The sequence below is a fragment of the Eleutherodactylus coqui genome, chromosome 2, assembly GCF_035609145.1.
Source record: "Eleutherodactylus coqui strain aEleCoq1 chromosome 2, aEleCoq1.hap1, whole genome shotgun sequence".
Taxonomy (NCBI): domain Eukaryota; kingdom Metazoa; phylum Chordata; class Amphibia; order Anura; family Eleutherodactylidae; genus Eleutherodactylus; species Eleutherodactylus coqui.
The window spans coordinates 237,631,491-237,656,349 of record NC_089838.1 but is presented as its reverse complement, the minus strand read 5'-3'; the positions used below and the strand labels follow the sequence as shown (position 1 = coordinate 237,656,349).

At 42.2% G+C, this 24,859-nt stretch overlaps 2 protein-coding genes across 3 annotated transcripts in view; one reads left to right on the top strand and one right to left on the bottom strand.

Annotated features, from left to right (window-relative positions):
* The window catches only part of LOC136612378 (lamin-B3-like), a 28,843-nt gene extending 24,504 nt beyond the window's left edge, over nucleotides 1-4,339 (top strand). For both annotated transcript variants that reach the window (XM_066592679.1, XM_066592678.1), the window contains one exon: nucleotides 1,794-4,339. In XM_066592679.1, the coding sequence (XP_066448776.1) occupies nucleotides 1,794-1,832 (39 nt within the window). In that variant the 3' untranslated portion in view covers nucleotides 1,833-4,339. The remainder of the gene's footprint in view (nucleotides 1-1,793) is intronic.
* Nucleotides 4,340-6,028: 1,689 nt separating this feature from the next.
* Nucleotides 6,029-24,859, bottom strand: part of SH3GL3 (SH3 domain containing GRB2 like 3, endophilin A3) — a 68,790-nt gene continuing 49,959 nt past the window's right edge. Inside the window, exons 2-9 of the mRNA XM_066592677.1 lie at nucleotides 24,701-24,769; nucleotides 22,052-22,124; nucleotides 20,671-20,814; nucleotides 16,977-17,110; nucleotides 15,595-15,753; nucleotides 10,151-10,254; nucleotides 7,975-8,099; nucleotides 6,029-6,726 (exon numbers count right to left, since the gene is read on the bottom strand). Of these exons, the coding sequence (XP_066448774.1) occupies nucleotides 6,521-6,726; nucleotides 7,975-8,099; nucleotides 10,151-10,254; nucleotides 15,595-15,753; nucleotides 16,977-17,110; nucleotides 20,671-20,814; nucleotides 22,052-22,124; nucleotides 24,701-24,769 (1,014 nt within the window). The 3' untranslated portion in view covers nucleotides 6,029-6,520. The remainder of the gene's footprint in view (nucleotides 6,727-7,974; nucleotides 8,100-10,150; nucleotides 10,255-15,594; nucleotides 15,754-16,976; nucleotides 17,111-20,670; nucleotides 20,815-22,051; nucleotides 22,125-24,700; nucleotides 24,770-24,859) is intronic.

Below are 24,859 nucleotides of genomic sequence, written 5' to 3'. Positions count from 1 at the left end.
AATTCATGTTGTTGGATGAAGCGGATTAACAGATTATCAATTCACAGTTCATAAGTGTCATTTAACATCACATGACCACATAACATGTAGCTTCATGCATATTATTAATTTTCATTGTATTTTAAGCAGAAAAATTAATTCTGTTTGTTAACCGTGCATTGCAATATACAGGTGAGTTAATGGGGTATTTTGCCTGTTTTTTCAGATCTATTAAAATATCAGACTATGAATGATGTCAGAAGTAGAAAATGCACAATGCCAGGATTACGATTTATTTGGTCACCCCATTTCCAATAAATAATTGAATTGAAAGTGATCAAAAAGTAGAATGTACCCCAAAATGCTACCAATAGAAACTGCTTGCTCAGCAAACATACAAGCTCATGCATGGCTTTATAGATTGGAAAAACAAACAAGTTATGGGGTCAGAAGAGGGAAGCAAAGCTATTTATTTATTTATGGTTTTACAGCATAAAAAAACTACAAAGTTTGTATTGCCATAACGATACTGAATAAATACAGACTAAAGTTAATCTCTCACATTTAGGCTGGGGTCACACAGGGCTGATTTGCCGCGGATTGCCGTTGCATATCCGCACTGCGGCAAAACCGCTGCGTTTGCAGTGCAATGCAGCACAAATGAGATTTGCCAAAAAGCTGTTCTCACAGGACGGATTTTTTCCGTGCAGCCGCAGTGCGGAAATGCAACTGCGTCGCGGTTTTAAAAGATGCAGCATGTTCATTCTACGGTCTTTTCCGCAGCGCTTTTTTGTCCATAGACCTCGCAGCCAAAACCGCACCAAATTCGCGACAAACGTAAAAAAGCGCTGGCGGATTTTTCCACACGAAAATCCGCAGCAAAATCTGCAAGCCCAAATTAACCTTTGAAGCGGTTTTGCCGCAGAAGCAGTTCTTCTGCGTCAAAACCGCAACGGAAAAAACGCAGCAAAACCGCAACAAATCCACCCTGTGTGACCCTAGCCTTACTGCACTTTGAACGCTGTAAAAACAAAGTACCCCCATAAATGCTGTAACTGCATAGAATTATTATTTTTTTTGTCTATTTCACGCTCCTTAATAGTTTTGATACATTATATGGTACAATTGCAAGTTGCCTCTGCCTACAGGATAGGGAATAATTTGCTGATCGATGTAGGTCTTACGTACCCCTCTTCCCCTCAAATGAGGAGACTGAATGGAGCGCTGGGCACACAAACTGACCAGCTCTCCATTCACGTTCAATAAGATTGCGGAGGTACGGCAGGTCCCGAGGACAGAGCAGTGGTGCAGGATGTGCAGCGAGCTGGAGAACGGTATGTGTCTAGGACAACCCTTTTTAAAGCTTGGCCACTACTCAGATTTTGGTCATGTTAGTAACAAGCAATAAGTTGCTAGACAGAGCTTGACCATATATAATGTTATCCCTGCTCTACAGGATAGCACCACCATTACATTAATTTAAATGACCATGTCAGAGATTTCCAAGTGCACATACTCGGTAATTATTTCTGGTATTCTCATTACTCCTTTTGAGGACCCAGAGTATTTTGGTCCTAAGGCCGCCTTCACACGCTTTGTATTTCCCGCACCATCCCTAAGCTTGAGACCCCTTGTATCCGAACAATACGACATTGTGGCCTTCAGACACCCCTGCTCTAAAGGCATAAGGGAACAGTAGGATTAGGTTTACAGAAGTGTCTCTGGACCACATCTTCCATAGGACTTCCTAGACCTCAGCTATCTGTTTAAAACAGCACATTTTGGTTTTAACGCTTTACCCATTTGACTTTCAGACCCGCCAAGCTGAAGAGGCCAGCTGCTCCATCATGTAACTGAAAAGCAGAATCCGATGAGCTCCTGTGGACTTCATCATTTCCACTTGGTACATTGCCTGACGCATTCTTCTCTTTTTTCCATAAAGAAAAAAAAAAACAACTTAGTTGCTGCTGGACTTTGTCAGGTCTGAGGACAGTTTTTATTTCAATGCTAACCTCCAAAGGAGTAAAGAGCACAAGTTTGCACATACTGATATAGTTTGCAATAACACTAGTTTTTATGTTGTCAGCACTTTTTATGTATGAGAAATACTACAATTTTTTTTTTTCCCTCGATAGTTCAGAGTTTCTAAACCTTCTGAATGGGAGGGTTGTGACAGCGTCAGTATTATGTAGCTGGTTGCTTTACTGTTCCTAGCAGGCAGTTGTATGGTGCAATCTACTGTATGTGCCCTGAGTACGGGTGTAGTGCTTTATAGTCTGTTTCATGGGAACGAATCCCGGGGCGTGGAGCCTCCCAAAGGAAGGCTTTTTTCTTTTCTGTGTGGTAGCGCTGCCTGCAGTAACCAGACTTAATCTAGCGGTGTATGACCATAGTCCATAAGCAGAGGAGAAAGCATAAAAAACTCTGCATTTAAGAACTTTGGTTTTATGTATTGCCGACAGATGATGGCTAGAAGTTTCTAATGTGTTAGAGAAAACCTAATAAAAAGTGCTTGTTAGTTTTCCATTGCAGACAAGGATTGCACTGAAATAGCTGTAGCCGAGACCAATTTTTTTTCCCTCCTCGTTTTGCTAATTTTGCTCACACGGTTTATACGGATGGACGGCTTAGAAGCCTATTACATTGTTGTACATCTGTGCTGTTTGGTTTTCATTTCACCTCATTTAATTGTTGCACTCAATATGTCTTTAGCTTCGTAAGCAGAAGGGAACTGTAAACTGGATGCAGGACTCACTTGTAAGTAATATTGGCTATTTCAGTCTAGTAAATGCCTTCACTCGGCAGGATGTTAAGTGCCTGTATTATTGGCTGGCAGTATAGCATTGTGCCTGATGGATGGGCCATGAAAACCTGTAGACGACTGTATCTGTCAGGAAGCTCTGAATGGGCTAAGGATCTTGTTTGAGATCTTTGTTTATGTTTTGGTTTGTTTTTGTTATTTTGTTACACATTTTTACACGTGGCACTAGAAGTAGTAACAAACCTGCCGGCTCTCCTGATATGTCTGTTTTAGCTCATACTTTTATTTGGAGTGTTTACTAAAACTTTGCTTTGTGACAATCCTGTTTCTCCGGAAGTTGTAGGAGTAAATTCAACAAGTGGCTATTGAGATTTGACGTCTGACAGTGTCAACGTGTAGGCGCACATCTCATTGACAAAGGGAATTGTAAAGCCTAGTTGTCCATAGATACATTTACAGGAGGAGTAACAAAGGGACGGCACAATGCAGCGTTTTAGGAAAAGATGCTTCAGAAGTATTACAGCAGCCGTGTCAGGAGAGCTAACTGGGTCTCCTTCCAGGACTTTTTCAGCAGTATGTTCTTGGATCCTTACATGTTCAGTAGAGGATTATGGTTCATACACATAAGCATATCTCTCTATGTTTTTGCTCACCTTGTATAATTCTGGTGTCTATTCCAGTAAAACGTGATGTTACACCTTAACTTAGGTCAGTTGTATACAAGTTACATGTGTTACTTTACTTTTTAGCTGCAGCTATAAGGATGCTTAAAGGATTGGCCAAATCCAAGGAGCCAGATGGCATTTGTTAGATGTGTATGCTTAGGGCCATACTGCAACTTTGGCCATGACAGGAGTCGCATGAGCAAAGTTTATTAAAGTCAGAGGAGTCAGAGTGAGTTGCAGGTTACCACAACTCGCAGTCCATCAAGGCTGGGTTTTTTTGGTGTGTTTTTTTTTTTTTAATTTTTTTTTTATTTTTTGCACCTTGACTCCATTGACTTCAATGAGAAAATAGAAGTGGCAGTGCCAGGGCGCAGTGAGCTTTAGTTGCGTGATCCCATGTTGCTGCCAAAGTCACCATGGAGCACTAGCCTTAAAGGGGTTGTCAGATTATAATTAATTTCTACCCAAATAGTCTCCCCATGAGTAAAAATAACTGGTCATATACTTGCCTCTCTCTGCTCCCCCGTGTCTCGTACCGCTGCCATCGGTCTTCCCCGTGATGTAGTTTTTACAGGATGTGAGACCAACAGCTGCAGCGTGGAGTCGGGAGAAGATTGTATACCATTTGTTATTTTTACACATGGATAACTATTTAGAAAGAAATTAATTCAGCCAACCCCGTTAATGGTGGCAGGAAAGCTGTAATGTTTGGCAGTATAACTAAGGCACCCCTTCTGTATTACCTGGAAAAGCTTCCCTTTAATGTCACCAAGACTCACGGGTGAATATTTTCTTGCTGGGATGTAAAGAAAAAGGACTCGTCCGGTACTGTAAGTTTAAATAGAAGCCATTATTTTAAGATGTCAGTTATGTTATAAAGTTATTTATTGTTAATTGTACATAACTTCTAGTTTTTCAGATTGGTTAATAAAATATTTTGCCAGTTAATGTTTAGTTTTATTCTATACTTTGATTAAAAAGCCATTATTTGTGTGAACATATAATGAAAATGTGGCATACGGAAATCCAAAGTGTTTAAAATTCCAACAGAAAGCAATGTTGTATATCCTGTGCGGGTTTAGGGCACCTTCACACATGCCAAGAATACTGCAGGATTTCCTGTAGAACATCTCCAGCAGTTACAGTATAAGTTACTGTATGTGGATGAGCGTCACAAAATCTTCACATGTGGATTCTGTAGCGGATTCTAAATCCGCAGTGTGTAAAGCTATGGCTGTGTGATGGCACCCTCAGAATTTTAAAACTCATGTATAAAAGACTGTGGGGGGAAATATATTAAAGCGGTTTTCCAGGCTTAAAAACTATTGATGACCTATCAGGATGTCATCGCTATTTGATCAGTCAGGGTCTGCCGCTTGGAACCGCGATCGATTAGCTGTGCAGGCACATGCTGTCAGCGCCGCAATAACACAGGTCGGAGCGGAATCCTACGTGCCGATCTCTGTGTAGTGGCCGGTGCTTGTAACTGCAGGCATGGCTCTCATTGAAATCAATGTGAGCTGTGCCTGCAGTTACAAGCGCCGTTCACTACATGGGAGAGGTTGGCTTGGAGACTTCTGCTCCAAATACAGAGGTCACAACGGAAACCTCCGCACCGACCTGCCATGTAGTGGCCGGTGCTTGTAACTGCAGGCACTGCTCTCGTTGATTTTAATGAGAGCCGTGCCAGCCATAACACTTCGACCTCTGTTATTGCGGCTCTGACAGCATGTGCTCGCTCAACTGATCAGTCGGGGTCTTATTATTCTATCTATAGGTAATCAGTAGTATTTCTCTGGAAAACCCCTTTAATACAGGCATTTAAAACACTAGTCTTATTTTCACCAACACACAATGTGCCTATTTTATGAAAATAAGGGAGATGGAACAATACCTCTGCAGCGCCACCTTTTAAAAGGCAGCATTCCTGCAAGTCAATATTTGCATATTACCCAGAGGAGCATGAATGGCCTTATAAGTCTTCTCCTTCACTCACCTTCTAGGTGCTCTCCCTAAGGAGAAAAGATTTTATGATGGGGCAGACACAGCTTTATATTAGACGCATCTTCACTTCTCCATGAGCCTACGCTGACATGTATGCCAGATGTGATTGGTTGTACATTTCTGGAATAATTTATGCCACTTTCTGGTGGAAATGATACAGAAATGTGTGGTTGTGGGGATGTCGCGCTCCTCCTCAGGAAGTGGCAGACAGTGGCGCACTAACTTGGTGACTTTATTACACCAAAATCTTGCATACACTGCTTGAAAAATTCTCCATGTGTTTTGAAGTATAACATAGTGTGCCAGGCTAAAAAAACATGAGCTAGAAGCCAATAATCTCTGGACCAACAACCCTTCTGACGTTTAGTGACTATAACATGTAATATTGTACCGCTCAAGAAAGTCATCCAGGCCGCTCTTAAACAGTTATTGAGTTCGCCATCACCACATCCTCAGGCAGAGTTCCATAGTCTCACTGCTCTTACAGTAAAGAACCCCCTTCTATTTTGGTGCAGAACCTTCTTTCCTTTAGACATAAAGGGCGCCCCTCTTGTAAGTCACAGGAATAACAGTCTTATGTTTCCCAATTGCATGTATTCCAACTAAATTGAAAGGCGAATGTGGTTTAAAGATATATTTATTATATTTGGTCATATAGACAGAGCGGTTTATATTAAGACAGTAGAACACAAACTTGACAAACATTCTGGAATGCTGAATTGTGCAACACGTACTAGAATATTCACATTGAAACTCGTGTTTTGTAATAAGAAAAGAAGTCCGGACACTCCAGATTTGTGTAAAATACTTTTAACAGGATTTAGGGGAGAAAAAACTTAAAAATAGTAAACAAACATGCAACAGGGGTCACATATGAAACCTAATGAAACTCTCCATACAATGACAAAATAGAATCTTTTTTGCACGTCCTTGTAACAGTGTCAATGTTCTCATAAAAATAAAAATCGATACAAAATAAATACATATAAAAGATGACACAATAAAATTTAAGTCACTCAAGTAGCAAGGCGTTCACAGAATGCCACATTCAGAAGGTTGTAAGAGTCTATTTGTAAGTGGTGCAGTTGTCTCCAAGACGTCCGTGTGAGGTTCACTGCGGGAGGGGAACCACAACTTCAACATAATTAATTGGAAAGAAGCCCGATTCCCCGTTGACCATGCCTTCAAACCAGTTCTCGTCAATTTGGTTGGTTAATGTGATGATGTCTCCTTCTTTGAAGCCAAGTTCACCTTCGTTCTCGGCGTCAAAGTCGTACAGCGATCTGCAGCAAGGCTGATCTAACTGTATGGTAGAACCTGGGCAATACAAACAATGGATATTAGAATAAGACAATATTGTTCTACGTGGACTCCAACTAGTGAACTGGAATCTTTAGCAATTACAAAAAATTGTAGTCGGGGCCAGAATAAAGACTTACAACACAAATATGCATCTTGTAACAAAAATAATATAGAGAACACTTGTATTTTTTTCTTCAGCAGAGCTGTGCAGGCTTTTATGCTTTGCTTTCACAATAATTGGTACCATTTTGGGGTACATACAACTTTTTAATTGCTTTTAAGGCTCGTGACCTGCCACCGTATAACATGGATATTTGTGTCACAGCCTGACTGCAGTGGGTTCTCCTGACCCAAACTTCAAGCATCATAGGAATCTATGATTCTCAGAGGAGAGCTGCAGTCAGGTTGGGAACCCACGTCTGTCTTACAGATACGAAATCCTGTCCGAAATAATGTGGTGTGTCACCTGCTTTAATGTGTGGCTTTACAGAGGAGCACGATCAGCCAAAAAATTGCACAAATGAGTGTTTTTTTTGTTTTTTCCAGTGATCGTTGTCCCATGTAAACACAGGACCCAAAAAGGTACGGAGTGAGAGATCGCTAAGTAGTAGTGCTTCATTTTAGCTCACTGAAGCAGTGATGAGTGAGTGAGTTCTCACACAGGAAACAGGCAGCTGTACGGTTCTGACCAACTGCCTGTGCAGTCAATAGTGGCGTGTGGCCAGAAGAGAACCCTGAGCGCCCCACCTCCCAACACCCAGAAGTCTTCAGTTGTTAATGTGCCTGACAGTTGTCCTGTATAGAGACAAGTGGTGAATGTAGTCAATGACAGTACAGTGATTTCATTGCTCCACTCACATTGCGTATATTACGTGCGTAAAAAAATGCAGCATGTTCTATTTTGCCGTATATTACGTGTGATAGAGCCCTATTATTCTCTATAGGTGCATAATGAACATTGTGTATGTGCGGTGTTTTATATGCATTTTGCTAGGAAACAAGGCAAGTTTAAAAAAAAAAAAAGCCCGTGCATGAGAGATGCTGTCATACACAGGCATACGCGATCACAATCGCAGTGATCACAGCTCCACACTCTGGTAAAACGCTGCGTTGTACATGCAAACAATTGGAATTGTAGTGCGGCACACCAAGACTCAAAACATTTTAGCTTTTCTACCAATTTTGCCAGAAATCTATGGACTGTTGGACTGTGTGAATGTGCAGTTACATAAGACCGGTGGAAAGAACAAAGGTCACTTCTACCTGATAACTTGATGGATGACGCGCTGGAGATCCCATTAGCCTGTAGCCTTTCATCTGCGTCCAGTACTGACATTATTGATCTTGAATGATGCTGCCGTTTAGGGCGACTGGATGCAGAATTCATTCTGAAAGAAGATGTAAGTTCTTATACTATTCTCCCACGTGGCTGTCTCTGTAACTCCCACAGAGCGGCGGTGGAGCAGCGTACATGCTGAACTTATGTTAACTCTCCACCTGTGGAGCAGCAGAGGATCCAGGACCCCCACTAGTGATTTGTAGGCCTCGGTCATTAACATTCATCCTATGGATTATGGGAAAGCCCCGTTATGTGCAAACCCTGTTATGTGCAGAGTCTGCTTCTAGGAATTTTCTCCAAAATCATCGCAAGATTTCCTGCATTCCCTGGTCTGTATTTTGCCACAGACCCGGCGTATAGAGACTGATGCAGGAGCCCATGTGTATATAAGAATTGGGCCGTGTCCAGATGGCTGTATTTGGAGTCACAAGGATAGTTATTATGGCACCCACAGAAATCTGTCTTCATACTGTTACTCTGTGCCCCTCTGATTTTATAATGAGGCTTTTCTCTCCATGAATTAAACAGTCATACTGTGCACAGTGCTGTATAGAAGTAGGAACTCTCTGTAGCATCTCAGGGGTCCCTGCACTTAAGACCTCTTTCACACGGGCATCAGCGATATCGTCACAAGAAAGTCGCAGCGATATCTGTTTTTTCTCGCAACAGTATTTCAATTTTGTAGCGCTCTTTTGCTAGGATTTTCAGGGGACTTGAAATATAAGCCCTACCAGGAAAATAAGGCCTGTCTGCATTGAAAAAAAAATATATATCTAAAAAATACATCACCTAACAGGCTCTGTCAGCTCCGGCACTTGTGTGTAGTCTTCTGTCAGTGCTTCTTGGTAAAGGAGTTTTAAAAAAACCCGCCTCCAGGAAGTGCTGGCTCTGACTGGTTCATTGCACACTGCAGTGATTAGTTTTTAAGTGCTGCAGCTCAGCCAATCATAGCCAGCGCTTCCTGGAGGCGGGGTTTTTAAACTCCTTCACCAAGAAGCACTGACAGAAGACTACACACAAGTGCTGGAGCTGCAGAGGAGACATGCGGCGGAGCTGACACAGCGCGGGTTAGGTGATGTATTGTTTTTTGTTTTTTTTTAATGCAGATAGGCCTTATTTTAGGGATTTTCCAGTAGGACTTTCTACTGTAAAAGTTGCACCGCACGAAAACTGCATTTTTAGGAGATGCAACACAAGGGAAGGGTCCAAAGGGAAACATGGGCTACAAAACTACCGCCAATCGCGGCTGTATAGAACATACCATGATTTTGTATTCTCGCAATGTAGCAGCCTAAAAAACACGGCTTTGTGAAGAAAGCATTGGCTTCACATACATGCGATTTGTAGCACTGTTGCATTGTGAGACAATTGGGCGATTTTTGCCGCCCGTGTGAAACCAGCCTAATTAGTGCCAATGTACCATGAGGCTTAAAGGGTAATCGCACTGTGCTTTGACTCTCCTCCATGCAGTCCTTGTTCTTGCATGCACTACTGTTAGGCTGGATTCACACACACAGTTCATGATGTACTGATTAGCCAAACCCAGCAGAGGGATACAAAAATGCAGATGTATAGCGATGTGTTCACATACAGGTTTTGTTCAGGCCTTTTGATGCAGTTTTTAAAACCAAAATCAGGCGTGGATTAAAAAATGCAGATAAACAGAGCCTTGGCCTTATACATGCTTTCCCATGTGGACACATAAGACTTTACTCTGTGCATTTCCTTCCTTTTCGATTTTCTCCCAGTTCTGGCTACATGTGTGAACCTGGCCTCGCTCTCTATGCCCATATGCATCTCCAATTTGCTTGCTAGTATCTATTAGAACTCTGTACTTAAATCCTATTTTGGGCCGTTCAGCGTACAGATTATGTACGTATGTTGCCTCTTAAGGTCATGTATGTCGGATGCAATCTTTAGCCGACCCACAGACCCCTATCCATAGAAGGGCCTGAATAGATGAGGGACCTATAAATCTCCCCTGCATCTTATCACCGCCCAAATCTCATCACAATCTGGTGTTGGGGCCTTATATAAACCATAAGAACCCTGCATGTAAATGAGGTTTTCCCCAGAATACATCATTGTATATCTGCTCACCTGTTGTGTAGTCTGCTGTGGAGGTCCTCCATGATCTGTGTACATTGTCTATGGTAGTCGTATGCAGCCTCTACGAATACTGCCAGCTGGCTCACTTGCTCTAGCTGTAATAAGGGGGAGAGCCGGGATTAGGAACAGGAAGATTAGATTTCGCTCACCACTTTGTATAGTACACACTCTTCTTTTCTGGGTGATCTGTAGCTCGTCTGCAGTTTGATATCTCAACCAGTAAGCCAAATGGCTGCTGAATGCAGTGGATTACCAGAAGTAGTCTTCAGCTATATTGCCTCACAGACCACAATCATGGAGTCTGTACTGTAAGAGGGATCCATTCATGAGACTTATGTTGGAGATTTCAAGTACCTGAAATCTCCAATAAGGACCAAAGGGGAGCTGTATGGAGTTCTGAAAATCACTATTTGTCTGAGCATGAGCGATCTTCTGACGAATACACTGGTGGAAATCCAAAACTCCCAGACAGAGTTGCAGAAAATAAATGAAATTTTGATCAAGAGCTCTCCATAAGATGAGTATGGAATGAAGTATATTAATATGCAAATTGTAGTGCTCTTTGTTACAAACTAAAACAATGTAGTAATAACAATGTAAAGTGTATTATGTAAGAAGGTCCGTTGTAGGCCATAGACTGGTGGTGACCAGCTCTACCACATCGTAGAGGTCCAGCTCCGTAGACCCAAGTGTCTGACTTTGAGGGAGGTCGGGGCCGGATAATTGGTATCTTACAAATGGGAGCATCATATGGTGAAACCTTCTGGTGGCCTGGTCATAGTGCAATGTCAGTAGAAGACACACAAGGCTCCAGTCCACGCAAAACGCTAATACCACATGAAGACCGCCAAATTGTGCACATGGCAGACACCGGCGACTGCAGCAACGAGCCCAGCCGTGGATGGAGCAGTCACCCTATGAACACTTGTAAACGGAGCTCTAAGCTGGTTGCATTCTCAGCCCCCCCCCTGGCATTGTGTTCAGTTAACCTGATTTCACTCTCGGCAGCAGCTAAGCTGATACACTGTTAGATGGAACAGATCAGGCTTTTTCCATTTCATATTGGTTTCTCTCCTCTAAAAATTGAGAAGAGACACAAACCCTGAACCAAGCAGGTGTGAAAGCAGACTAGTGAAAATTTGAAGTGTATCTTTTTGGTTGGATTTCAGCTATTCTGACAGGTATGTTTTGAGTAAATATCTGCAATTCTGGAGCATCTTTTCTTAGAAATCTATACTCTATTGTTCCTCTGTTATTCCTCTTGGAAATGTATGAATAAACTGACAACTGGATGTTGCCACTTCGCGTGTCAATGGAATATGTCCTAACAGTCTGACACTATCCAACGGTTTAGGAGCACACTTACTGCCAAGGAGAATGCTCACATCCAAGTGTCAGCTTATTCCTTCATTTCCAGGGGTGATAACTGAGGAATGGCACCACATAGAGTTCTTGTAAATACTAAACAGTTTCAGGGTATCTTTTCTAAGTCCTCCCTCAGGCTCATGTCACACAAACTTATTTGTGTGCGAAAAGTTTGCTCACGTAATACGTAGAAAACAGACCCCATTGACTCCAATGGGTTTGTTCACAAGCACGTATTTTATGTATGTATCTCAGTAGTGTAGAAAAAACAGCATGTTGTATTTTTTTTTCCTGCGCAAAAGGACCGCATCTTGAACTCGTTAAACTATTCGTCCATTTCAATGGTTAAGAGTATCAGTGCGTGTTTTTTTTGTGTGCAAAAAGTACAGTAAAATGCTGAAACGCATGCAAAAATGCAACAAAAATTCTACAACCATGCGTTGCAAATAAGCATACACATGTGACACAGGCCGCAGTAGCATGACTGAGCTACTAAAATATCCCATCTAATAGTACCTGTAGATGAATAGAAGTGCTGGAGCCTGGAATCAAACCAGCACGGCCATCCAGCAGCAGTGTTCATGCGATATAGAAGTTAGATCGTGACTACTCGTACATCTACAACAGATAATGCATGCTGCACGGCTCTCTGCCACACTCAAGACAATGTCACATCCCTTGTAGAAAATCACTACCCAGTCCAAGATGCAGATAAATAGACAATTGAAATATCTGCATGATGCCAAAACTGACGATAATGACAAATCTGACCCTATGTGTACAGCACTTCACAATATGTTGATACTGCAGTATATACTGCAAGTGCCAGAAAAACATGGAATGACCTCGCTAAAGAATTAGCATATATTTTAATAAGTTCTCCAAATCACCACTAGAGGGCAGCGTACAACAACACTGTCATAGGAAACCAGCGCTACTCTCCTACTTGAAGAGACCGGTCTGCTACTACTTTGTGTTACATATCATATCCCGAGCTGGCAGGGTCCAACACGACTGTATTATAGTTCTGGTAGTGAGCTGTAAATTCCCTGCTAAGGGCCCTTTTAGACGGAAAGATTTCGGAATGAGACGGAATTCAAACGAGTGAAATTGAACAATAGTTGTTCAGTCTAAACGCACCCTATGAGGAACGACAATTTGATCAATTTTCTGGCATAAAAATCATTGTCTCATTCAGTTTACATGGCGCTCGTTCCATCCGTCCCACTTAGGCCTCATTCACACAAGTACCATCCGCGCACACAGGACGCGCTTCTATAGGAACCAATGGATTCCTATAGAAGCGTTCGCATGAATGATTCTTCGGTGCGCTAAATTAGCACACCTAACAGAGATAGGACATGCGACTGCAGGTCGCATCTAGGCTGTGTACAAGGATAGGACCTGCCCTATCTTTGGTGTGTGCTTTCCATAATTTCCCATGGGAACTAGAAAGCACTGAGCACGCACCTGGGATCATGTGAACCGCCTACTTCAAGTAGCAGGAATTAACCCGCTCACGCTATCTTTAGAGCAGTGTAGCTGCGATCTTTTCATCTGGCCATACTGCTCACAGACAGCGCTCATGTGAATGAGGTCTTATACAGCAAATGTGACGACTGAACGATTTCTTGTTTGAAGGACCCAGCAATGTATCTGCCTGTATAAACAGGCTGCCCGAGCGAATAAGTGAACTCTGATGCCGTGCGCTTGTTCGCTCGCTCAAAAAATAATCACTTGATGTAAATGGACCCCAAAGCTGGGCTCATGCAAACATATTTGCGCATGCAATACACAGAGAATAGAACCTATTGATTCCAATGGGTTGTTACATTTTTTTTGTGTGCATAAATAAGGCCTCATGCTCTATTGCACAAAGGCCCTAGAGAGGGCTGCACACTTGAGCAGTAAAAAGAACACATTTGGAACTAATTAGGCTAACTAGCCTTTTAAATTGGGGCGCAGCTGTGTACCGTGCCCATGCAAAACGGCCAGCATAAACAGTACAATAATATGCAAAAAAAAAAAATACTAAGTCACAGTGCAAATATGTTTTTGTGCATATGCTTGTGTGGGTCCAGCCTAAGTCTTTGGGAAAGGTTTTCCTGATCTACGTAGACCTGATGTGATCCTGTACTTGGCGGTAAGTATATGGCTTCTGCACGGTGCTGCAATGCGGTGCTGTCCACTCTGAAAAATGTTCCAGTGTTTGAATACTGACTAGGACTACAATTACATATCTCACGTGTCACATATCAGATACATATCTTGTGCATCACATAGCAGATGCATATATTGTGCTCCACATATCAGATACATATCTCGCACACCACATATCAGATGCATATATCATGCTCTACATATCAGATGCATATCTCGCACACCACATATCAGATGCATATATCATGCTCTACATATAAGATGCATATCTCGCACACCACATATTAGATATACATTTTGGCTTCTAATTCTATCCCATGAAGTGTCTGCCATGAATATTAATGAGTCTGCCAGTTCTAGGGGCGGCTTTTAATATTAATTACAGATCAGCACTGCAAGCCCTGAATTCTGCATATTGATGAAACAGATCATACAGCAGATAATTCAGTTTACAACATGACAAGCTGCTCGGAAACAGAATCAGTCTTGTTGGCCTTGCGTGTCCTTGCGCACGAGACGTCGGCCTTGAAATTATTTAATATACAGTAGCTCAACCTTAAGGGCTCTTTAACAAGCACTTTACTCTTTGATGTTTGAAAAACACATTAAAAAACACTACTGGGAAAATGTACGGAAACTGGTGTCTAATATGGCATTGTATCAAAATACGTTGGAATACGATTGGCCACATTTATTAAGACAAACACAACTTGTAGCATTTTACTGCTGTGTGAGCCAGCGCTTTGCTGTATATGGCAGCGATTCTTGGATGGCGCATGACAGCGAATCTCACGCACCCCGTCACGCGCAGTCTTCCGTTGCACATAGACAATGTAATTGCGTATGTACAGTGTTTATTACGCACCCATAAAGAGAATAGGGCTCCATCGCGCATAATATGCAGGATAGAACATGTTGCGTTCTTTTTTATGCACGTATTATACGAAAAGGGGGATTGATCAATGAAAACATTTGGCGCTTAGCCAAACAGAGCCGGCACTTGATGAATGGCTGTGGTTGGTTCATAGAGCGCTGGCTCTGATTGGCTAAGCATCACAGCACTCAGCTAATCGGAGACAGTGCTTCCAGGAAGCAGGGATTTTTCAATCCTCGGCCAGAAGAGATGCTGAAGAACAGTGCTGCAGCACAGCCGGACAGCGCTTTTAAGGTGATGTATTAATTTTTTTTGCAGCTAGAACTTATTTTTGGAGTAGAGCTTATATTTTAAGCCCTCCACCCCCCCCCATGAAATCCTCGCAAGTGAAGACACAAAGTTGCGCAACTTTGTAGCGCCACAAAATCGTGGTATCGCCGTGATAAAATGCAGCGATATCACACGGACCACTGATGTGATAGCGTTGCGACTTTCTCGCGTTGCTATTGTGTCGCCAGTGTGGATGCGGCCGAAGGCACATTTTAATGGGTGTGTTTCACATACTGAAATTGGACACACTTGTGTGAATAAGGCCAATGGTGGTAACGTAAAATGTGTTATTGTCACTCTCGGTCATGTGCTCCATTGTAGTGTCCTGCCAATTTAAAGCAGCCTTATAATTATGGAGGGGAGTAGAAAATCCCAGGAGTAGCATTCTGCGGTCTGGATGACATAACAGCTTGTTACATGTGATAATGAATTACATTTTGTGCTTTGCTCATAAGTACATGATTGACTCTATTTTCTCCCAATAGAACGTACAATAGTGGGACCAGTGAAAGGCTTTATCATCCGGTCGGTCACATTCACCACAGTCGGCAGAGTCTGTATGTCGAATGTAGTTTCAAGTTACAGAGGCCCAGAAAAGTTTTCAGTACTTTGAAAACAATGTAAACTTTGGCCATTGTAACTTGAGTGGTCACTGTGTGCATTTAGCATTGTGATCTGCGCCCCCCGCAGAACCATCTAGACTTACATCATTCTCGAGGAAATTAAACATGCTGCGTTCTGCCACTTCTTTAGATTCTTCAAATTTTTCCACTGCTTGTCGAATTTCTTCATCAGGAACCTTTCCTTGCCGTTTCTTCTTATAATCATAATCTAAGCGGCGGCCTTCCAGCTTTTTCAAATGATACTAAAGGGCAGAAACGAGAAAAATCTGAAATGCTACTGATTTACAACAACTGCCCATCATTCGTAAATAAAGATGATGCACTTTTAGCAAAATGCTTCTTTCTGATTTGTACTGTGGGCAAAGTGGGATTGTTCTCAGTGAGAGAAACCAAGTCATCTTGTAGATATGATACCTTTTAATGGCTACCAAAAGCACCCGAAAGCTCGCTATAACATCATGTCTTTTTGTTAGCCATTAAAAGGTATCATCTACAAGATTATTTGGTTTCTCTTGCTGGGAACAATCACACATTGCTCTACTGGCTAACACCGTAGTACCTAACCCCCTTTTTTCTGTTTATACTTTGGACAAAAACATTAAAAAGGCTTCCATCATACAATATTTTTGCTGCAGTTTATTGGACCCCACTGATGATGAACAGCACCCCTAGGTGGAGGTTGGGCCCTCGGTCAGGTTTGGAGCTGGGCGTCTGGTGACCACAGAAGACTCTGGATTTGAACTCTCCAGCACTGCTAGTGGCAGGATAGGTATTACCATTTTTGGACCAGATTCTAGCCCGATTGTGGGAGTGCACCAACACAGACTGGAACATAACCCAGCTGGCAGCCATTCCTTCCTCTCTCTTCAGAGTGCAAAGCCATGCCAGGGAGCCTGGTACAGAATTCCCACTGGCAGCCGCTCCTCCCTTACTTGCTCTGACACTACAAGAAATCACTTTCTATTGCTCCCAGAACATTCAGGACCTTTCCAAACATATGATCTCCTGACAGCCTATCACAAAAACAGTATATATTTAAATTGCAAAAGGCACTAACGCTAAATGGCCACTAGAGGGCAGTCTTCACCCACAGTTTATCACAAATATACACATACAATATCTGACAATATGAAGACAAGCTAATAACACACGTGTCACATTCCTTCACCCGGTTACAATGATATACTGGAATCACACATGCAGTTATTAAGGGTAAATTCATATACAACAAATTTGTTGCAGAACCTCCTGCAGTTGAAAATCTGTTCATCTATCCCAATGTGGTTGTTTCTGTAGGAAGAACCTGCGTTTCTACAAACTACTTTCCGATAAATGGACAGTCACAGAAGAAATGCTATTCGTAAAACCATCCTCAGTCATTCCTTTAGGTTTTATGCGCACATGGTTTCAGAGGCGGCTTTCTCCTGGGACTCATCATAGCTTCTGGGAAAAGATGAACGCTTACCACAATTTCTTTCAAGTCTTTGTCTTGTAAGGACTGCAGAGGATCGAGAAAGTTCTGCTTGACATTAATATCGAGAGAGTCCTTCACTTCTGCCATTTGTTTCATGCTTTCCCCAACATCCAGCAAAGCACTGCCTGGTATAAAGAAAAGTTCATTGACAAACTGCAGACAAGCTTTGTAAGATCAAGAGTAATGGCCTTACATAAGGAAGATTTAGAGGAAGAGTCCCAGTGGTAATAGAGACTAATGCAATAGAACATTCTCTGTACAACACTGCCATATATGCTGGTGCTACTGTGTTTCTCCCCCAAAATAAGCCCTAACCTGATTTTCAGGGTGGGGTGGAGGTTGCTTGCAATATAAGCCCTTCCCCGAAGATAAGTCCTAGCTACACTACATCAAAAAAAACAAACCAATACTCACCTAGCAGCTGGCGTTCGGGTCCTCGCTCTGGGCTGCGGCACTGCTGCAGCTGTCCGTGTCCTCCTGCACACCGACAGAGCAGTTCATCCTGGTAGTGGGGATTGAATACCCTGTCTCCAGCAAGCTAATGATCTGATTTGTTAACGAATCAGCCATTCAATGTTGTCATTCAATGAATGGCTGTGATTCGTTAATCGAGCACCGGCTTTCATTGGCTGACGCGGCACTCAATTAACCAATCAGAGCATTAGCTTGCTGGAGGTGGGGTATTCAAGCCTCGTTACCAGGAAGAACTGCTGTGCCGGAAGACACGGAAGCCTGCAGCAGCAATGGAGACCAGCGCGAGGGAGATGGCTGCTAGGTGAGTATTATAAGACACCCCCACCCCAAAAAATAAGACACTGTATATCTTTTGGGGCAAAAATTAATATACGCCAATGTCTTATTTTCAGGGAAACATGGTATATCAGTGTCTAGAGTACAGCGATCTGCTGGAAGCACACAGATACTTCCTTTTCTGTAAATACTATTTCAGCACATCAGAACTCTGCCAAAGAACTCAGAATTCAGTTGTCGGTGCAGTGATTAAAAACATTTCTATATAAAAATATCAACAATAGATACAACCACCAAATTTAACCCTTTAGCCACCAGGGATCTGGAGACATTTGCACACTGCAGTAAAACAATAAATTTTAAAAAACAAGTCCTACCGTATCACATCACCATTCCCAGATACTTTTTGAAAGTAGATACCTGACAATTTGTGAAAATGCCACAAGGTCCTGTACACTCATGTGCGCCTTCATACAACTCTGCATTAACAAAATGCTAAATATTTGCGGCTAATAGCATAGCAGAGCGTGAGAAGCACAACACCTCCTAAAATTAACATCTCAGGATCTGCAGAGTTCATACATACCACTTTATCCCTATGTCTACATGCATATATGTAGTGGCCCAGAGTTAGAGTGTCTCTCTGTGACATTTGTCCTCTTCTGTATTGTAATTGTGTCTGTGTAGGTGTATTCATGTTTGTCTATTTTTTGTGTTGCTTCAGCCTATTCTGCTTGCCTATTTAGTCTCCTTAACTTGCTGGATGTGTGACATGTGAGGTTGGTCAGGAACGTTGGGGGAGGAGTTAGTGGGGTATGTGGTGTGTTCCCTTCAAGTGTCAGAAGCACCTCCAGGGATCGACTGTTAGATAACTGAAACTGCGGATGTTCACAGTCTGGGTATGAGAAGAGTGACTTCTGGATACAAACTTGTTGAGGTGAAGAAAAATACTAATGTGCTTGAAAATGTTATGCCTAAGACTGTTGTAACGCTTTGTCATGGAAGAATCTAAGGTGATTGTACAAGTAAAAGAAAACCACGTGCCTCCGGTTTGAAACTATTCCTTTGACTGTGGACTTTATTATTCGATTCGCTTACTGTAAAGGGGCACTGACGTCACGAAAACAAATACGTAATAAAGTTATTTAGCATGGTTGCTATGACCGGGTCCTGTGTGTAGGTGGGCCGGCTACGTTTTGGATCTTTCAGGAGAAGATGGTAGAGTCACCCGTGACACATAATCAGGTTTTACCCCGCCGTCTTCCCCAGCCAGAGAATTGACCCTGTCCCCTGCATGTAGCCACACAAAATCATCAAAAATAAAGAGAGTAAAAAACTCCACAACCCAAGTGCCATGAATCATTTTGGGTCAAAGAGTAGACCAGTATTTCCCAACTTCAGTCTTCAGGGCCCCCCTAACAGGTCATGTTTTCAGGATATTCTATAGTAAGAACACCTGTGGCAATGTCTGAGGCACCGACAATAATTACATCAACTGTGCAACACTGAGGAAATCCTGAAAACATGAGCTGTGGGGGTCCCTGAGGACTGGAGTTGGGAAACACTAGAGTAGACAAATGGCCTACGATGAGGTATAAAGGCGAGTATGTTTAATAAAAAAAAAGACCTCCTGTATGTAATAATCAAAGGGCTAATATTTTGTCTGGCCTGCATAGGGTCATGAACAAGTATTCTATCCAAAAATGTATCGCACCCCTGGGGGTTACTGTAAGACTGAAGGGGTAGAGAACACAATAGGAGACAGTGACAGGCAGTGATCTTTCTTTTGCTTTTACTAGAAGTATCCCTTTTTGTTGCCTGCAAAAGACAACCAGGAAGTCAAACTTTTCATCCTGGACTTCAAAGAAGTGCCGCCCCCCAAATATTGTAGCAGGAGCTTCACGCTCGTATACTTTGAAAGCTAAAATTCTAGCCTTTAATATGATACAATTAGCTCGAGCCCTTATATTCTAATGACAATAGTATCAAGTCATGATGTATTAAGCATGTACTTGGCAAGAGAAATGTTGCAGTCCATAATTCTGCAATGATGTATTTAATGATATTCATGAATATGGATCTCAGACAAACTATTTTTTTAACACAGAACTACAAATTCCCCGCCTCCATCCTGCCATAAACATGAATGAAACAATTCTAACTGCCTGTAGATGCCACTAGGCATACGGCATACAAAGTTATACACCAAACTCAATAAGCAATCTGTCTTCAGAAACTTTTCCGTACGCCCTGGTGGAAGCAAATAAAACTTTTTACTAATGCATCTGTTAGGGCCCTTTCACGCAGAATGATTATTGTTCTAAAAAAAAAAAAAAAAATCAGCAAAATGAATGAAAATAAACTATAATCTTTCGGTGTAAATGCAGCCAAAAATGAAACGACGAACAATAAATTGTTCACTTTTTGTTGATTTTATGCAGACATAAAGAACATTGTTGGCTCGTTCACTAATCATTCGGTCTAAATAGCGCTCGTTCAGTCGTTCTCATTCACTTAAATGTTGACAAATGATCGATTTCTCCATTGAACGTGCCAACAATGTATCTGCATGTATAAACAGGCGCCCCTGAGCGAACTTTGATGTCATTCGTTCATTCAAACTAAAAAATTGGCAGGTCTAATAGGACCCTTGCTTATTGGTCATTTGCACAAAAGAACACTAAATGGGCAAGGAACATGTAAACATTTCCAGTTGGATGAATGACCCCATTGCCAACATATGTGGGCAACAGCATTATGAACGGCGTGTGAACATGCGTGCTGTTAAAAATCTAGTAAAGCTGCTCTTTAATTAACAAAACACATATATAAGTTAATTGTGTGCCGGGAGGTCTGGCCAATGCCAGCAAAAGTTCTAGTCATGCTAAACAAGTTATATATTCTATCTAGGAAGTTCTACAATGTGTCCACTCACCAAATTCTGAGTCATCTCCCAGTTCTCTCCCATACCGAAGCATGGAGTCTCCTAGTAATCCTTCTGTCTGAGGGTAACCTGTAGTTTTTACTTGTCCTCTGATTTTGGACATGGTGTTTATCATTCCCAGCCTGGCTCGATAAGCTGAAAAACAAAGAAATGGAGTAAGTACACTAATACATAAGTGTATTTCATGCCATCCTACCCTCTCCTCCAAAATACACATCAAGAAGGACTTTGTTGCTACCAACTCAAACTGAAACCTCTTACACACTAAGGGCTCGTTCACACGGGCGTGGAATTCACGCTGCTGTTAGCTGCGCAAAAAACCCCCGCAACTTTAGCTGTGGAAAAAGCGTCTGAATGGATGATTTTCCCATGTGGAAGTCGTAAGCTTCAGCCATGATCTTTCCACGCTGAACAGGAGGGACTGAAAATATGAGCTGCTAGAGAAACAGATGAGGGAATTCCCCAGCGCTTCCCTTCATCTCCTTGGAGGTTCCCTTCATTGCTGGGGGCTCCCTTCATCTCAGTATGGCTGGAGGGGTTTCCCTGCAGAGGAGATGAGGGGATTCCCCAGTCGCACAGCTGGGGAATCCCTTCATCTGCCCTTCAGGGGAACCTCTCCAGCTGCGTGGCTGGGGAATCCCTTCATCTCCCTTTTCAGGTGAACCCTCCAGCCACATTGCTGGGGAATCCGTTCATCTCCCTTTGCTGGCCGGCTCGTATAGTCTCCCATAGGAGTCTATAGAGGCTTCAGCGCTTTACGCACCAAAGATAGGTCAGGACCTATATTTTCACGCAGCAGGGAATTTCAGTCACTGATGTCCTATCTTTCTAGGTGTGATTTTTTTTTTGGTATGGCTAAAATTCCTTGTTTCCATAGGAAACCACTGGTTCTAATAGTTGCGTTTTTTTATGCACATGTAAGTTAGCTGTGCAAATTCCCTCATGTGAATGAGCCCTAATGTCTTGTTTATATCAGCATTAGAGGTTTATGTTTCCCTGCTGTGTTTGGGGAGCAGGAAAATGGCCACCCCAGGTTGAACGGAAGTGTCAAGTAACGGAAATGAACTGTGCCAAGTGGACCTCAATGACTAAAACTGGGTCTGTTCAATCAAACAGCATTCCATTTCATCCTGCTTTTCAGGGGAAAATAGTGACTGAAGTTCCAAACGGAATAAGTCCTTAAACTGCAAAAGAAGGATTGGTAAAAAAAAGTAACAAATAACCAGTAACACAAATAATAATAATGCTAAACTATGTTACTTGTGGAGACTCCAAAAAGATAATTGCATTGAATGAATTATTTTTAATTCTCTTTGTGATGCAATAAGGGCCAATGTACAGGAGAAGCAGTGGGCACATGACTAAGTCTTACCTGGATTTGGCTGCAAGTATTCTGTGGTTTTGCAGAGTAGTTCAGCAACCACCTTGTTGGTGATGTCAATTTTCTAAAACACAAATGTAACATGAGTATGTATTTGTACTGCTCTTGTTTGAAATATATAAACCTTCCTAATAAAGTACATTATTAGGCAGCATGCGCACATTAGACTTTAGATCCTGCATCAAGAGTTGTATTCAAAATTGCAAAAATCTTCCAGCAGTTCAGCAATTATGTAAAACGTAACCCCTTAAGGACCAAGCGCCGTAAATATACGGCGCTTGGTCCTGGGCTTTAATCCTGGCCGATACTAGAAATATGACGTGGGATAAAAGCCCCTGCTTCTGCAATCTAGCAAGAGCAGGTTGGGTTGTCAGCTATTAGTCACTCCTGAAAGCCCGGAGAAGGAAGAAGCGTTTTTAAACTGCTTCTGCCTTCTCCTTTCTAGGCTGCATAGTACAAAGCGCTTATTTGAGGCTAACAAGTGAAACTTGCGAGCTGGCGATCACATGACGGCCAGCATCCCTTGTTACAGCAGAGCTGCAGCATCCTAGTAGAGCCTGATCAGCTCTGCTAGTGACTATTGTCACTTCAGGGGGATGTTTTCTTCTATAACTGGGGCTCCTATTGATGCCCCAGCTACAGTGGAAAAGTGTGAAATAAGTGTAAAAAAAAGACCCCCAGAGGTCTTATATGACATCATGGGGAACATGGATGGTAAAAAAATAGTTACAAAAATAAGTAAAAAAAATTACAGAATAAAATAAAAATATATACATAAAAAAGACAATCACCCAAATCCGCCAACCAAAATTACCACCGTATGCACCCTATAAACAAAAAAACTTTACATACTAAATATCAAAACATCTGAAACAAAATGAGGAACCCATTCCCATGCTTTATTTGAGCGTAAATATACTCTTTTTTTTAAAAAAAAAAACAACTATAAATGTGAAGAAAATATATTTTTTAGCTTTTTACCCCCAATAAAACGGAGAAAAAAAGTCAGTGCAAAAAAAGAAGTTAAAAAAATAGCCATATGTGTCACGGGAATAAAAGATGCAGCAAAAATAATTTTGGTAGCTGAAGGAAAAAAAATAAGGCAGAAAAACCACCACATGGGTAAAATCCCTAAAAAGTGTCTGGTCCTTTAGTAAAGGGACTCTGTCAGCTACTTTTAAGCCCTATCAGCTAAGCTTATGAGCACAAAGTAGGAGTTGGGGGATGTAAGTTGCTATTCTAACCTTCCCCACCGTTCCCGTGGTGTCAGTGCTGAAACCAGCTGCTGCAGTGCATTGAGTGGTGCGTAATCCTCCCAGTTTAGAAAGAAAGGAATACTTGGGCATAGCTCAAAGAGCTGACACCGGGGGAACAATGGGGAAGGTAAGTGTAACACTTACATCCCCAGACTCAGTCGGTCACCTACTTTTAGCGCTGACAGTCTCTTTAAATTTCATTCCATCTTGATAAAAGCACAGCTAGCACAGGCGCAGAATATATAAGCGGGAACGCTCTTAACGTGTTTCGAACTAGAAAAAGTTGGTCCTTGCTTGTGAATAAGAACCAAGTAAGGACTACGTTTTTCTGGTTTGAAATGTGTAAGAGCGTAGTCCATCTGTCAGGTAAACTAGGTGTACTCATGCTATGAAACCCTGCACCTCTCACTATATTAGGAGGCTTAGGGTACTTTTACATGGGCCGCTAGTCGCCTGAGTAATCGCTTGCTCACTTGTTGCAACACTTGGTTTTCAGCTCATATATTCTCTCACTATATTCCCTGCAGCCGAATCTGTGGTATGCTATACCTTGCCCTTAGTGGCATTGCTTCTAGGATAGAGTACAATGCCCCACAGAGGCACCATATGGCGGCACATGGAGTGCCCAGGGTCAGTAATACGGACCCGCAGGAAATGTGTGTGCTGCCAAATAACTACTTGTTACGAAGCAGTATTAAAAACCTAAGGCTAGTTTCACACAGGCGATCGCGATTTTGCCGCAAGAAAATCGCAACAAAATCACATCTTTGTTCCTGTGATTTTTGATGCTTTTGTTAAAAAAAATAATCTCGTATCACTGCTGCCCACACTAAAATTGAGCATTCAACGCCAAAGTCAATAGGACTTTCTAATGTTAAAAATGCATCGCAATGCCGCAGCACTGGCCCCATTGAAAGCAATGGGAGAAGATGGCGATCCCCTGCTGCAGCTGTGACAGTAGCGGCAGGGGATTTCTTCATCCCGGTGGGAAGTCCCCTCCCTCTTCACTGAACACTGTGACAGCAGTGGCAGGGTGTTCAATGATGAGGGGACTCCCCACAGGGATGAAGAAATCCCATGTCGCTACTGTCACAGCTGCAGCAGGGGATCGCCATCTTCTCCCCCTTTGAAAGCAATGAGATGAAGGGAACCTCCGCATCCAGGGTTTTCAGAAGCATTGCGAGAGCAATATTGTGCCGTGAATCACAGCTGGCTGGCTCTCGCCAGTGTGCAGAAGCCCTTAGGCTGAATAAACTCCTACCAAACTGGATACAAAGAATGGACGGCCAAGAAAAGGAAAGGAAAAACCTGGGTAATTATCAGGGACATGTATAACAAATTCATTTTTTTTTTTTACAAAAGTAAATAAAAATGTGAATCTTACTCTTTCCATTTCTTGAAAATCATGGTCGAGTTTTGTTCCTTCGGCTCCACTAATCTTCTCACTTAAAAGCTAAAAGTAGAAATAAAAATCACACAATTATCTCACAGAACAGTCAGACATCAAACACCGCTCAAAGATCTCCGCTGCTTGTATGATCGT